The 17,351-nt window shown below is 37.3% G+C and overlaps 1 protein-coding gene across 14 annotated transcripts in view; it reads right to left on the bottom strand.

The window, feature by feature from the left end:
- The window catches only part of srcin1a (SRC kinase signaling inhibitor 1a), a 143,686-nt gene that overhangs the window by 68,819 nt on the left and 57,516 nt on the right, over window positions 1–17,351 (bottom strand). For 11 of the 14 annotated variants that reach the window (XM_055191903.2, XM_055191890.2, XM_055191896.2 and 8 more), the window contains exons 2-3: window positions 15,522–15,551; window positions 14,025–14,341 (exon numbers count right to left, since the gene is read on the bottom strand). In XM_055191903.2, coding sequence (XP_055047878.2) covers window positions 14,025–14,341; window positions 15,522–15,551 — 347 coding nt within the window. Of the gene's footprint in view, window positions 1–7,771; window positions 8,512–14,024; window positions 14,342–15,521; window positions 15,552–17,351 lie in introns of those variants that run through there. The other 3 variants (XM_055191919.2, XM_073857126.1, XM_055191933.2) reach the window with 2 other exon arrangements.

Genomic DNA, 17,351 nt, shown 5'->3' with positions numbered 1-17,351 from the left:
ATTTACTCACCACCATGTCGTCCGGAATGTTGATGTCTTTCTTTGTTTAGTCCAGAGGAAGTTATGTTTTTTGAGGGAAGCATTGCAGGATTTTTCTCATTTTGATGGACTTTAGTGGACACCAGCACTTGACACTTGACTCGGCACGTAGCAGTTTTTTTTCAACCGAGTTTCAAATGACTATAAACGATCCCAAACGAGGCATAAGGGTCTTATCTAGTGAAACGATTGTCATTTTTGACAATAAAAATGACAGATGTGCACTTTTAAACCGCAATTTCTCGTCTTCCTCCAGTCCTGAAAGCGACAGCGTGACCTCACGCAATACGTCATGACGTCAAGAGGTCACAGAGGATGAACGCGAAACTCCTCCCCAGTGTTTACAAGTATGTTGAAACAGGACCGTTCCTACGTTGTTGTATGTGCAATGATACTAATTAATGTCTTTGTGTCAGTTTATTGTTTACAATGGTCTGCAAATGTGCGTTTTATATATGTAACACGTGACCTCCCTACGTCACCTCACGCATTTGCGTGAGGTCGCGCTGGACCGGACCTAGATGAAAAGTTGTGGTTTAGAAAAGCATGTTTTTTGTTTTTCTTGTCAAAAATGACAATCATTTCGCTTGATAAGACCCTTATGCCTCGTTTGGGATCGTTTAGAGTCCTTTGAAACTCTGTTGTAGGTGATTTCAAATATCAACATTGGCTTTCAAACATCATGGACTCCGCCTTTAAGTGTTAAGTGTTGGTGTCCATTAAAGTCCATTAAAATGAGGAAAATCCTGGAATGTTTTCCTCAAAAACATAATTTCTTCTCGACTGAACAAAGAACATCAACATTTGGATGACATGGTGGTGAGTAAATTATCTGGATTTTTCTTTTAAGAAAATGGACTATTCCTTTAAGTTTTTTAAAAAGTGAATTCAATAAAATCCTGTTTCTAAAGCTAATATACAGTATTTACTACACATTATTACAACAGTTTAAGCCTTAATAAAAACTTAAACTTTTTTAGGATGTCCCCCAAAGGAATGTTTCATCAGATTTAGGTAATTCTTGGGAACATATTGTAGCAAATCTGATTAGACACACACCTCTTCCTGGACATTTTACATTGTGTTGTTTCTTGTCAATGTTGAAAATTCACAGCGTCGTCAACTGACGGATCCTAAATCACTGTGATGTGACAGCCCTGATCCCGCTGTACATTTCTCTCTTTGACATTGCTTTTGATAAATCACTGAAATAACGTAACTACTGACGCTATCATATTAGATAATAATTGAGGAGGCGCTACACATGGATTTATGCGCGGCAGGGCCGGTGGGCTGAGTCTCGCTGATGTTACATTCCCATAACAAGCAGATTTCTGTGGAGCGGTGTGAGCCCGGCGTCTACAGTTGCTAAGAAACGACTCCAAATGAAAAATAATTGGCCGGCTAAGCTGTGGCTCCTTTCACCAGCAGGAAATTTCCAGCCCCTTTAAGGGTTAAAAGGGATGTGTCAGGTAAAAAAAAGATTTAAAATGAAAGTTTTCATTTCTACAGCAGAACACAATCAGAGTTCTTGTGTGTATTGTGATTAGCAGTCATCTGCATTTCATCACGAGACACACAAGAACCAATGAGATACGACGTTATTGATGTGGTGCTATATTTTAACTTACATATCTTAAGAAAAATACACTGCATATTGATCACTAAACATGGTCAAAATATTAATTGTTTTTTTCTTAGAACCAATTTTGCTGCAAAAGTCATACTAGAGTAATTAAGATTACTTTAATGCTGGATTTATGTGATTTTTGGAGCACTTTCACGGCATTACAAGGCTCAGAAGAGCTAGGAAACTATTTAATATATTTTCAATTGTAAAAGGAAGTCATATACATCTAAGATTATGTTCATTATACAGTGAACTATTCCTGTAAAGGCCCACTAAAGTGCCTTGAAAAGCGCAGCATTATATGATGTGTAGATGTCACTTTAAAGCAGTGGTTCTCAACTCCAACTGTGTTAATTAATAAACACTTCAAACATTCTGGAAGGAGCCTGATGAGTGGAATCAGGTGTTTCATATATGGAGATATCTAAAACATTCTGGGAGGGGGGCCTGAGGACTGAAGTTGAAAACCACTGCTTTAAAGGGATAGTTCACTTCAAAATCAAAATTTTATCATAAATCGCTTCCCCCATATCGTTCCAAACTCGTAAGTCTTTCGATCGTCTTTAGAACACATTTTTAGATATTTTAGACGAAACCTGCGAGGCTTGTGACTGTACCGTACTCTAAAAAAAATTTGTGCTAAATAGTACTAAATGCTCGTAATCATAGAGAAACCATTTTTAGTGCTATATAGCACCTGTAAAGCACCTATGAAGAACCATCCGAGGGTGATATAGCACCACTATAGCACCAAATATGTTTCTATATAGCACAATTTGGTTCTACACAGGTGCTATGGCACTTAAAATGGTTCCTCTATGATTAAGAGCCAGTGAACCACTTTTAGTGCTATTTAGCACCGTTTGTTTTTAGAGTGTATGCTGCTATTCAACGACACTATATTCAGGTCCAGAGAGTGTGAACTCGTAGTCTACTCGTGAACGGGCTAAGGAGGATAACAAATTGCTGAATGAAGTCTTTAGTTTTGTTTTCTTTGTGCAAAAAAAGTGTGTAAAAAATTGCTTTATAATATTCTGATTAAACCACTGATGGCACATGGGCTTTTTGGGGGATGTCTTAGTTTTGTGTGATGTAGTGGGCGTGACACTTCGGCGTCTAGAGAGCATTTTATTGGACAGGAAATTTGATGAGATCTGAAGTGTAGGATGACATCATAAATATTCCAGTGCAGGTGCCAAACTGTAAGTTTTGAATGCTTACATCTTCTAAATGCAAATTTTTAAGTTTTGGGCCACACCAGTTTATTTACAGTCGTATGCAAAATTTCCATGATTTTCATTTATAAATATTTGGGTGTTTGGATCAGCAATTTCATTTTGATCTGTCAAGTAACTGAAGGACACAGTAATATTTCAGTAGTTAAATGAGGTTTAACAGAAAATGTGCAATATTTATCAAAATGAAATTAGACAGGTGCATAAACTTGGGCACCCCAACAGAAAAAATCACATTAATAATTAGTAGAGCCCCCTTTAGCAGAAATAACAGCCTCTAGACGCTTCCTATAGCCTGTAATGAGTGTCTGGATTCTGGATGAATGGATTTTGGACCATTCCCTCTTAGGTTTGATGGTTGCTGAACATGGACAGCCTGCTTCAAATCACCCCACAGATGTTCAATGATATTCAGGTCTGGGGACTGGGATGGCCATTCCAGAACATATCAGAATGTACTTGTTCCTCTGCATTAATGCCCGAGTAGATTTTGAGCAGTGTTTTGGGTCGTTGTCTTGTTGAAATATCCAGCACCGGCGTAACTTCAACTTTGTGACTGATTCCTCAACATTATTCTCAAGAATCGGCTGATATTGAGTGGAATTCATGCGACCCTCAACTTTAACCAGATTTCCAGAACCTCCACCAAATTAGTGTTTTTCTTGGAACGCTGTGTTTGTTTGCTGCCATGCATAATGCCCCTTGTTATGACCAAATAACTCAATCTTTGTTTCATCAGTCCACAGAACCTTATTCCAAAATAAAGCTGGCTTGTCCAAATGTGCGTTTGTGGCGTGTGTGCAGAAAAGGCTTCTTTCACATCAAGTGGCCTGAATTGTTAAACTATGCACAATGTGCACAATGACAATGTTTGCAGCAAGTTGATGTTGTAAGTCTTTGGAGTTGGGCTGTGGGCTGTTTTTGACCGTTCCTTCACCTTTGACTCTCCAATATTTTACCTGACCTGCCACTTCTGCATTAACAAGAACTGCACCTGTGGTCTTCCATTTTCTCACTATGTTCCTCACAGTGGACACTGACAGCTTATATCTCTGCCATAACTTTTTGTAGCCTTCCCCTAAACCATAATGTTGAACAATTTTTGTTTTCAGGTGATTTGAGAGTTGCTTTGAGGCCTCCATTTTGGCCCTGTCCCAAATGGCACACTCCGGAGTTGTGGACCTCCTCAGAGTCCACACTTTGATGATACCATCTAGTGCAGACCTTAGGGACCATTGCCGCGGGTCCAAGAGGGCGCACCGGAGTTGAATTTTGGGACAGACTCGAGCATCATGCCGGAAATAGAAAGAGAAGTTGCCCATCAGTGGGTACGTTCACATGCACAGAATAAGCAGATAACTATCAAAAATCTGCTTATTATAGAAAACTGTTTTCATGCGTTTACATGCAAATCAATAAGCCGGCTATGCAGACAACTGCGTTTACATGGGACTAGGAGAATTATCCGTTTTCTCGCAGACAGTGACGTCACCACCTATAGTACATAATAGTCGATTAAAAAGCCGACGGCATATCCGTCTTAAGCTGTACTGTTGTATCTTTTCTCGGGTCTGCAGAACCTGTAAATGTAACACGAGCTTATATTTTCACAGTTTCTCTGTCAACTGCTTTAGTCAAGTGGAGACTTTTATGCCTTACTTTGCGCTTACTTTCGCATGTGACTTTTATCTTTCATCCGCGGAGACATGCGCACATGGACAAAACCGTGAGAAAGCCGGTTAAGGTGTTTACATGCCACGCAAAATCGGCTTAATGAGCAAAAAACTACCTCTGCCGATCAGTTTTTGCTTACGCTGTTTATGGGCTTTCCCTGATAAAGGAAAACCGTTTTACGCATTTACATGACCCCACGCGTTATCAGTTTACATGTTAAGCATAATCGGCGTAAGACTGTGCATGTTAACGCACTAAGTGTGAACTCCTCACTTCCGTCGTCTGATTCATCTTTCGCAAGGACTTCTGGGTTGTTAAAGTGCGTTAAAGTGCAGAAAATCGCATTAAGGTTGCAAAGGGGGCGCTGATGAGCACACTTCGAAGCGTAAAAATGACAGATGGGACACCCCTCGAGATTCGTAGACTAAGTGAGCATGCGCAATAAAAGGCCACTTTTCTCATGATTGGATGCACCTGTCTATGAAGTTCAAAGCTTAATGAGCTCACCAAACCAATTGTGTGTTACAATAAATCAATGCAAAGTAGTTACAGGTATTCAAATCAACAACATGACAAGGATGCCCAAATCTATGCACCTGTCCAATGTCGTTTTAATGCACATTGCACATTTTCTGTTAATCCAATAAACCTCATTTCACTACTGAAACATTAGTGTGTCCTTGATAGATCAAAATGAAATTGCTGACCCAAACACCCAAATATTTATAAATGAAAATCATGAAAATTGTTAGGGGTGCTCAAACTTTGCATACGACTGAAAAACCTTAAACCTATGTATTTATTAATATATATATACTACAAGAAAAATGTAAATTTTGACCTCATGGAGATAATTCACCCAAAAATGAAAATTCTGTCATAATTTTCTCATTCTTATAGTGCTGCCTCACGATTAGTCGCGACTTATCGTTTGCAGAATAAAAGTTTTTGTTTACATTATATATGTGGATGTATTGTGTATAATAATTATGTATAAATACACATACACACATGCATGTACATAATTAAGAAACATTTGCATGTGTATATACATGTTAATATTTATATATAATCTATATTATATATAAATATAAATATTTATTATATAAATATATTTTTTTCTTAAAATTATACATTTATGTGTGTGTATTTATATAAACATAACTATTATACACAGTACACACACATTTATTATGAAAACAAAAACTTTTATTTTGCAAACGATTAGTCGCGACTAATCTTGAGGCAGCACTACATTCTTATGTTGTTCTAGGGGTGATTCACATATCGTGTCTTTTGCGCGCTCAAGTTCGTTATTTTAAATGTAGGTGCGTGGTATACGTGCTTATAATGAAAGCGGCGCGGTCGTGATGCGCACGCTTTTTTCCAGGCACGTCCGCATCGCATCGAGTTAAAAACATTTCAACTTTTCAGAATGCCACAAGCGCACCCTTACATCTGCATGAATTTCTTTTTTCTGATGAACAGAAAAGAAGATATTTTGATAAATGATGGTAAGCACACAGTTACCATTAAAGGAATGGTCTACTCATTTTTAATATTCAAATATGTTATTACCTTAACTAAGAATTGTTGATACATCCCTCTATCATCTGTGTGCGTGCACATAAGCGCTGGAGCGCGCTGCGACGCTTCGATAGCATTTAGCTTAGCCCCATTCATTCAATGGTACCATTTAGAGATAAAGTTAGAAGTGACCAAACACATCAACGTTTTTCCTATTTAAGACGAGTAGTTATATGAGCAAGTTTGGTGGTACAAAATAAAACGTAGCGCTTTTCTAAGTGGATTTAAAAGAGGAACTATATTTTATGGCGTAATAGCACTTTTGGTAGTACTTCGACTCGGCGCAGTAACACCCTCCCTCTCCCATTAAGAGAGTGAGAAGGGGAGCGGACTTTTCAGGCGAGTCGAAGTACTCCCAAAAGTGCTATTACGCCATAAAATATACAGGTTTGTAACAACATGAGGGTGAGTAAATGATGGCAGAATTTTCATTTTTAAGTGAACTATCCCTTTAAGACTCCCATTGCAAATCTTCCTCCCTAGTGAATCCAGATCATTTGTAGATACTGTAACTTTGTTGACATTAAAACAACACTGGAGTCAAAACGCATGTCGCCACATCGCATTAAAATATTTGTGGTAATTATTTTCATATTCTAATCTATATACCGGATACATCCTGGACAACATCAAACAACACCTACCCGCCTGTCAATCATCCATTGTGCTAAAAAAGTTGTAATGTTTCCTGGTTAGGCTTAAATAAACTTCTCTGGTTTACATGACATTAATGTAGAGAGATATTTACACCACAGTCAAGCCATAGAAACATCTCAGAAATGATCAAGAAAAATTGAAAAAAGTGAAGAAGGTCTAAATACCTGTGAAGCATTCACATCAAAAATATTATTTCTTATAGAGGCTGGATTAAAACAACAAAAGGATTTCACCCAAAAGCTCGATTCATGCAGATATTGATATTTGGAAGCAACAGTGTGCCTAATCATTTGCTCAAAAAGCAATTACACACTAACTTCACTGATGCATGTAGTCATGAAATCAGAGACTCTCCTCTTGAAATCCAATCATAGTAGTCACAGGAGACGCATTTGAGATGCATGTTACTATCAAGCGTAGACGCCATTCTGCCTCGCACAACCACCTGTGATCATTGTTTGTTCGTTGAGCATTTGTTTGTAGTTCAAACCTCATGTGTACACAGACAGCAGAATTTTAAAAGTGAAAAAACACACCCTCATAAGCACTGCACACAACAATCAGGCCCGAACCCAAGTCGCATCTGATCTTGTGACCAGCATTAGTCTCCACCTGAGAAACATGTGTCAGCCCAGCAAGACTACATCCAGCGTTAGCTGACAGAAGGGCAGAGTCTACTGGAGTTTTACACCACCTGATCCGCATGCAAAGCAGCTTTCTCTTGCGCACACGCAGGCATGCAAATGCATCCATTCTCTCTCACTCATTCATTCATACACATACTCACACTAGCTTACAAACATATGTTCATTAGCAATGCAAACAAACACACACCAATTAAGTTGAAACCTGCCCTAAAACAAACACAGGTATCTGCATGTAGTCACCATGACAACCACGCTTACACTAAACAAAACAAAACAAATAAAGGCATCATTGCAAATCTCACCTGCACCTGCATGCAACGTGTGTCCTTCCTGCATACACACACATGTACACCAGCTAGATGCCTTCAGACAGTCAGTATTAGCAGCTGGCTGTCAGGTGCACTCATTCTCTTATTTCTATCCTCTCTCTCTCTTTCTCGAGCACATGCGACGGCAGGATGCTTTATTTAATTCATTACAGCATCGGTTGGCTACTGGCTGCCTGTTTTAACTCTTCAGTGCTGGAAAAGCTGGCAGCAATTAACTCTCCTGTCGCCGGTTGCGTAGCGTTGCGCTCATCTGTCGCTGCTCTCTCTCTCGTCTATCCTTCTTGCTCCCCTCCCCCTTTCCATTTTTCCGCTGTGCCGATGGCAAAGGCTGCGGAGAAGCAAATGAGGAATTCCTGTTATCCTGCGTCTTTCCTAGAGGTGAGGATATTCCAGAACCCTGCCCCTTTCTCTCCTTTCCGCTTTTCACCTGTCTCACTTTCTTTCCTGTTCTCTCTATTTCTATCTCGCTACAACCTGACCTTTGCAATATGATATCACCAGTTTCCATATAAGGGCGATGTTGCCTTGGCAACCACGGACTCCACCTGTCTCTCACCCAACCTCCCTGCCTCTCTCTCTCTCTCTCTCTCTTGCTATTTCCACCTCTTTCTTTTTCTCTCTCACTCACACATTCATTGGACATTTAAAAGGGATAGTTCACCAGCATAATGAAGATTGCCTCATCATTTACTGATGCCTTTATTAACCGAATGACTTTCTTTATTGTGTCGATCACAAAGTGAGTCAGCTGGCAGAATGTACAAGTGGCTGGGGACAAATGAGAGCGGTGTGTGAATATTGACATGATGTAAAATGATGGGAATTTTTGTGGGTGAAATTACATTTAGGCCAATATGTGATAAGAATCTCAGGGATCTGGAAGAGAGACCTACAACAGGAAATGAATAGCCATTCCTAAACCTACTGAGAAAGCATTTTATGAATTGGAACAAGTGGAAAAATAAATCCAGTATGTAGCGCAAAAATGTCTTAAACATTCATTCAATACTTATTTCTGTGACAATGACTATTTTCACCAATATGTGCATGCTGCAGTATGTAATTTATGCTTAGAAAATAAAGGGATTGACCCTTCAAATTACTGAAAACAATTCTGAGACCCTATTTTATTTTTATATAGCTCAAGTGGTATAGCAATGCATTAGCAGCTTAAAGGTCATGGGTTCGATTTCCAGGGAACAAACATACTGATAAAAATACATACATAACTCGCTTTGGATAAAAGCATCTGCCAAATGCATAAATGTTAATTATTTTTTGTTGTGCATTAAATTGCAGACTATCCACCTTTTTCTCGAACGCAGAAGTAAGTGATGTGATGTATTTCCATTCCTGTGCGAGACTTCCGGTTCAATAGCTAGCCAATAAAAAACAGTGTAGTGGGAGCATGCATAAAACATGATTTAAACAGTTAATATATACACTGAAAAAAATGATTCATTCAATTTACTTAATTTTTTAATGTAGGTGGTCGCAATCAATTTATTTAAAGGAACAGTATGTAAGAAATTTATATCAATTAATCATAAAATGGCCCTGATGTGTCACTAGACATTAAGAAATCATTTTCATTTCAAATACTTATATCACTGACAACAGTGGTCTGGCCAGGATTTTGTCATTTTAAAAGTGGAGTTGCAGCCCTCAACTGATGTTAATGTTGTCATGTTGTGTATTGGCCACCAGTTGTGTGATTGCAGTACCAGTTTTAGCCACAAGTTTTGTGATTGCAATATCAGTTTTGGCCACAAACCTACATACTGTTCCTTTAAGCTACATTAAAACAAAACAAAAATTAGTAATACAAAACATAACAAAAAACTTTTAATATAGCTAATGCAGTTTAAATGTAGCTTAAATAAATTGATTGCAACCACTTACCTTAAAAAAATTGAGTAAATTGAATGAATAATTTTTTTGTGTACCTGCCAAGTATGAACCAGTGTGAGGTTGAAATTAAGAAGTGGCTTGATATAGACGGTTTCAGCAGTAACAACATAAACAAGCACTGTCGCGGTCCGCACGTAACTTCCGTTAAACTCTGCTAATAATAAATAACAACAAAGTACTTTAAACGTAGTTTATTTATATAACAAGCAAAAAAACAACACATAGATTACCTAGGAAACCAAAACATTTGTTATTTTCAACGAGGCATTTGTTCCAGAGATCAGGGCTGCATTTCCCGATAACGTTGTCTCTTAGCGCGCTACGAAGACTCTTAAGCTAAACCTTAACTACAGGTATACCTTTTCTAGGCGTGTTTCCCGAACTGTATCTTAGCGGGTTTCTTAAGGTATTCCTTCTTACGTTCGACGTTACCAGGTGCTGTCCATGGCGATGGTGCTGAATAGGTTGATATCGATTGCTCGACAATCAATTGTTCACTTTATGTAATAGGTTTCGCTGCGTTATGAGATAGCGGTATTCTTTATTAACTCCTTCGCCGCCAATGTTTTTTTTTTAAAGTTGGCAGCCAGCGCCAGCATTTTTCATGATTTGCACAAAGGTTTAATGCCTTCCAGAAAATGTTTTTCTTTAAATACATAAACATACAATATACCAAATGGAACAACAGACCCTCTGCTTTAAAAAAAAAAAAACGTTTCATTCTACCTTCAGTAGTTCTTTTGTAATCAGCTTTTGAATATGGGTAGGTTTCTGCAAAAACACCACATTTTGAGCAAAAAGCAGAGATAATTCCATTTTTGTGATGGACTTTTCATAGAGATCCCATTCAGAGTGATCTTTAAAACAGACACGGATATGCAGCCGCTTGCCATAGGGCAATACTTCCGGGTTTAAAAAGTTGCGGAAGTTGCCACCTGGTGGATAATAGTGGTATTGCGGAAAGCCGGAAATACTCGTCATTGGCAGGGAAGCGTTTTCTCTTAATGGCGGCGAAAGAGTTAAAGAAACATTTCAGAAATAGTTCAAGTTAAAGTTATTAGGAATATCTTGTAAAAATATTTCAAATTGCAAACAACTAAATTCAACCTTTTATTTTATATCCCGTGCAAAACCCGCAATTCATTTCCAAACGTATCATGCATAACCTGCTCCAATGCATCTGCTATGCCTTCACTTTAAAGGATTCTTTATATTAGGGGTTCCCAATAAGTGCGTTGCACAGGGGAATAAGGTGGGTCATGAAAGTCACCTGCTTGGATGTGCATTAAAATTAAAATATATATAAAAACAAACTGTCGTTCATTAGTTCACACGTTTATTGTGCTTGGACACTGGATGCGCAAGCAGCGTGGTTACAATGCGGATAAGACGCATTTCTGGAGCCGCACCTGTTAAATATAACATAAAATATATATTTTATAATACATAAATATATATTATGTATTGTTTACTATCAGCAACTAACCATGGTTTAACTATAGTTTTGAGAACCATAGTTGTCAAAACCATGGTTATTTTGTGGTTACCATTGTTTTACTACAGTAACCATGTTTTTTTTGTTTTAACTAGTAAAACCATGGTTAATTTTCGTAAGGGATAACTATGATTTGAACTAAGGTAATTTACAGGTTATTTATTTTGCTTGTTATCAGACATAATCTACTCTATTGTTGTTGATTATATGCGAATGTCTTCCAGGAGTTAAGTTTGGTCCACAAATGCTGTTTGTTTATGTTGTTGAGACTGAAACTGTCTATATAGAGTATACCAAATCATCCAAGGAGTGTTAGGATGATGCTGATAAAGCAGCTGCCATTATAGGGAGCAGGCAGCTCACTAGACTCACTAGAAACAGATCATGTCAAAATAAAGAATCGCTTGGAAATCAAATTATTTCCAGAGGGGATATAGAGATTAATGGAGATGATAGAGAGATAAATGAATGAATGAAGAGTATAATTAAAGAACTGAAGCTATAAAATCTCTCGCAATAAAAAAACACCCCTCCTACAACAAAAAACTAATTTAAATTACTTAAGCATAAATGTGCCCCTTACCTATCGCTCTCTATTTTAATGCACACAAGAATGGCAGATATTAGCTTGATAGAATGACATCATCCATATTTGAAATCAACATTACGTCATGCTTTTCCACAACAACCAATCATTCCATTCACAGTGTGACTGTGCTTTCACTACCCTTCAGCATGCGACTGGATCTTATCTACTGCTGGAACAAAATGGCTTGACGTCATTTTGACAGCTTCTCTCCAGCGGTGTGTAAGTGGGAAAAGAAAGTCTATACCACCAGAGACAAAAGTGTTTATTTCTTTGCTCGATATGGACACATTTCCAGTGGCACCTTCAAAATACCGCACTGATGGGAATAATTTTAAAATCATTGTGCCTTTGTGTGTGAGTGTATCCTGTTTACACAAATACAGTAGAATACATTTCTGGATCCAACTGCTTTGTTGTTTCTGGAATAACATGCCTAACAACCAATCACAGCTGTAATTTTAAATGAGAGGACAAAGATCAACCCAACATAGCACTCACCTGATGATAAATCAAAAATCAGATGGCAATAATTGGTTGATAAAAACAAAAAAAAACTGCACATTCTTGAATTAATAGCATTTTGGATAACCTTTCGGTAGCACTTTATTTTACAGTATGTGTACTTAACTTGTACATATTTGGTAATTATGTTGTACTTACAGACAAATGTGTAGTACTTACTTTTGAGTATCTACATGGTAATTAAATGGTATCATTAATGTACAGTACTTACCAGTGGTAAATACTTGGTAGTTATTATGTAAATCTAAGTAAGTACTGGGTAGTACCAGATACATACTTATAGTGTAGGTATACTGTAACTAACAAGAAACACTAATGTACTTTTACACATGAATATACAATTTAAATATTAAGTAATTACAGGCAAGTGTGGGTTAATAGCAGGTACTTATAGTGATCATATATGATAACTAATAGCAAACATTACTGTACTTACAAATTTTATGTACATGGTAAGTGTGTAGTACTTACAGGCCAGTGTAAATTAATAACCAGGACATATAATGCATGTACAGTATACTGTAACTAATGAGAAACACTACTGTACTACCAATTGTCCCCACAAAGATAGGAATACAAGTGTTTTTTGAACTTGTGGGGACATTTTGATGTCCCCATGAGGAAACAAGCTTATAAATCAAACAGAATGATGTTTCTTGAAAATGTGAAGTAGTAGAAGGGTTTCTGTGATGGTTGGGGTTAGGTAAGGGGAATAGAATATACAGTTTGTACAGTATAAAATGCATTACGTCTATGGAATGTCCCCACAAAACATGAAAACCAGAATGTGTGTGTGTGTGTGTGTGTATACAACTGTGAGTTATATTAACTAGTCAGATCATAAAATAAGATCCATTGTTGTGTTTAAAAGGTACAATAAATACAAAGAAACTGAATAAAAAATGGCATATCAGTAATGTTTGTTATTAGTTATCATAAATATACACTACACAGTAAGTACCTATCATCAATTACACTGGCTTGTAAGTACCAAACACTTACCATGTACATACAATTTGTAAGTACAGTAATGTTTGTTATCAGTTATCATATACGTACACTATACAGTAAGTACCTATCATTAATCACACTGGCCTGTAAGTACTATACACTTACCATGTACATACAAGTTGTAAGTACAGAAATGCTTGTTATTATTACTTATGATATATGTACACTATAAGTACCTGTCATTAACACACACTTGCCTGTAATTACTCAATACTTAAATTGTTCATTTATTTGTAAGTACAGTAGTGTTTCTTGTTAGTTACAGTATACCTTTACTTTAAGTATGTATCTGGTATTACATAGTACTTATTTAGAGTTACATAATAACTACCAAGTATGTAAAACTGGTAAGTACAGTAATGATACCATTTAATAACCATGTAAATACTCAAAAGGAAAGTACCACGCATTTGTCTGTAAGTACAACATATTTACCATAAATGTACAAGGTAAGTACACATACTGTAATATAAAGTGCTACCAAACTTTCTTTATTCTATTTATAACCCTAACCTTAACCTTAATCATTTACAACTTTTAACATCATAGGAAAATTATAAGTTCAAGACTAACTTTCAAGATCAACAACCCAACCTCATACAGCACTAGAATCTAATTGGCTGACCGAAATGTTATTCCAAGTCTCAAAACAATGCTGATCCAAGAACTTCCTCTAGCACATCATTTTAGTTACATACCTGTTCCCGTGCGCTCCTCTCAGCCGTGCTCCTCATGCTACCGTGCGATGGGGATGGAGAGGGTGGAAGGGAGTGTTGCGGTGGATACTTGTTCTTCAGGTGGTCCATGAAGACGTCCCGCTTGCGCTCCATGTCAGCCTTGTGCAGATTGGTGAGGGCCTCCAGGCTCTGGGCGGCGATGACCGTGTGGCGATGCTCTGAGGTGTGGACCAGTCCCACGTTGGAGAAGCGTCGCGTGCTGTTTCCCAGCGTGCGATACTCGCGCGGGTACTCCAGGTCATCGGTGGAGATCATGTGACCTCCGCCACGCTCCGGGTCTGGTTTGGGAAAGGAGATGAAGGGGGACGATGAAGAGTAGGAGTTAGGGAATGTGAGGAGCATGGCATCACGCATTCATTCGATCGTGCAACCACACGCGCATGCAACAGCGCAAATGCATTCGAAAACAGACACAAGCAAACGGTGAGAGAGAGAGAGAGAGAGGTGGAGGGAAGGGAGAGAGAGAAATGGGATGAGATATTAGACTTATTACAACAAAGAAAAGCACAGGAGCAAGTGGCTTCTCCCTGCAGAGCTATTGATCTTAGGTTTAGAGGAAGAAAAGAAACTTTGAAAAAGTAAAAGCACCAAGCTATAGATTAGAGAAAAGAATAAAGCCGAAATTTCTCTGTAGGATATTACATTTGGGCTTTGCCTGTCATGTCACTTTTGCTTTCCAAGGACACATGCTGGATCACACCCACCACACACACATACTTCTGCATGCTCAGACACATATACACATGTAAAAAAGAGATAACTACACTAGTCAAGAGTGATGGTTTTTAAAGCACCAGTGGTTGTTCTGACTCACAAAATTGGGCTCCATTTTTTGTTTTGAGTATGAGGAGAGTTTAAATCCTAATAAAACATGCATGCATTTATATTGTATGCCTATAACATTTGATTACATCTATTATTGTGTTTCACAGGAAATTCTCATTTAAATATCACACAATAAAGTACCATAAAATTAGTCAATGTATGGAAAGAAACAGCTGGTGTTTTGCAAAGGAAACACTTTGTATTTCACAGTAGTAAGAAAGTCAAGCTGGTTTTGCAACACAAGTATAAGTAACCAGTGACCGAATTTAAATGATTTTTCTTTAAATATGAAATAAAGAATCATTTTAGGTTGCATATAATGTAGTTTCTGACAGGTGCACACTGCACACACATCCTAAACTGTTTCAGAGGATCAGTAATGAAATCCAATGCATGTTTACTGTCGGTTCTCTCTGTAATGAATCACTTTCTCCCTCTCTCTTACTTATAAAGTCAAGGCGGTACATAAGCACAGAGGTTTGAACTGTGACACGACAACACGAACTCATTCATTGTGTTGGGCAGACGAGACCTTGACGTACAGGTGACAATATCAGTAAAACAAATGACAAGCCAGTAAATGGCTCTGATTGGCTGACATGAGAAGATGTGGGAAAGGCCGGGTGTGGTTACCTTGCTTCGGAAAGCAGGCCCCAGCATTAGCTGAAAAAAATAACAAAAAAACATCATCCAGAGTTAATCATCTCATTCTTCCTCTTTTAAACTGGCTTTATAATCTCTCACACACACATATGATAATTGGCTTTGGTGCTGCTGGGAAGAATTGATTTCCAAATCATCTCTCTGTTCTGTATTATGCAAAGGAATAAAAAACCTTGCTCAATCAATAATACAAGAAATGAAATCCTACACTGAGACGCAAGACCTCTGTTCACAAAATACAGAAAATCTCTCACAATACTGGTTGGTGTATGCGTGTGCATTTATGTAAATAGAACTTTTCGGTAAACATCCCCAAAAATTGAACACACATATCTACTGTCTTATGTGTTTGTAAGTCTCACTGTCAGTTCCCTTACAGCCCCGGTAAACAAACACACACATGCACGCATTCAAAATTAAAATTTTATCAACCATCCGAGCTATCGGCCTTCAACTACTTTCTCTTTCACGTTTCACAGATTCTAACCTCTGGCAGGTTTTAACATTTTATGAGTGAAACAGCAAAAAACAAATATATACGAGAATTCAGTTTATATGTGTGAATATTTGGTGAGGTAGTCAGAAAAGTGTTTTGCCAAGTCCTGGAAATATTCAGCCTTGATTGTTTGTAGCAATTTCACTAATAAAATGTTCATGGAGTACCTGTAAGTTTTTAGCATGATAAACTGTAGCCCCAGGTAATAAAAAAAAACTTTACACAACCCGAGGTCAGATTACAGAAACACACAGAGCATAACAAAACAGTAACTTACTATACAGCTGACAGCTGCAGGACTCTTCAGAGCATATATTTATTCACTTGCTTATTCGGTATTTCATACGTTAATTAAACCATTTATAAATTCACTCCATAATTACTTGTAAAAACGATTAACTTGAATGTGATCAATTATTAATGAAATTGTGCTGCTTTAATGGAGTATCTACATTTGCAAAAACTGTAGATTTGCCACTACCAGCAAATCGGTGGCAACAGCAATCTATTCACTCCCAAACTGGAGTGGAGGAACCTAAAACAGCTTTGTATACAAAACATGCTTGTCCTTGCATTGTACATTACATATAACAAAATATTATATTATATACAGTACAGTGCAAAACTCTCATGCCACCATGCCAGAATTAGATTTGTGATCATATATAATTATTTCTCAGTCTCTTTATTAGAATACAACTAGAAAATATAGAAAAGTTGTATGTATAATTTTAAGGAAATGAGTCTTTTTACTTCATTCTGCTCAAAAACGCTCAAGATGTATTTAGTGCCAAGAGAGGTCACACTAAACATAGACGATGCCTGAAGAAGACATTTAGTCCTGAAAAATATTTTTTTTGTATTTGTATTTTCTGTTTGTATCTTAATAAAATAGATTGAAAAATTAATAATTAAATAAAAAAATAAATATGGATGGATGGACATTAAACCTTCTAAAAAAAACTAATCTGGTGGTGGTGGCCTAAGACTTTTGCACAGTACTGTATATGTATGTATATATGTATGTATATAATTTGTTTTAATGACCATCCATATATATGTTTCATGTCTTTTATTAAAACACTAAACAGAAAATACAAGAAATATGTAAACAAAAAGCACATTTAGGTTTAAGAGAGCCTGAAGGTTGCTGATTTCTGTATTATGGGACGTCACACTAAATACAAAAACTTAAAAAGCTGACTTTTTCTGTTAATAAAGTCACACTGAAATTGAAAATAAAAACTTAATTTTTGAAATATTGTGGTATTTTTTTACTTACTTTTTTTACTTATCTGTGAGCT

The sequence above is a fragment of the Misgurnus anguillicaudatus genome, chromosome 19, assembly GCF_027580225.2.
Source record: "Misgurnus anguillicaudatus chromosome 19, ASM2758022v2, whole genome shotgun sequence".
Lineage (NCBI taxonomy): Eukaryota > Metazoa > Chordata > Actinopteri > Cypriniformes > Cobitidae > Misgurnus > Misgurnus anguillicaudatus.
The sequence above is the reverse complement of the archived record's forward strand: the minus strand, read 5'-3'. Positions and strand labels throughout refer to the sequence as shown.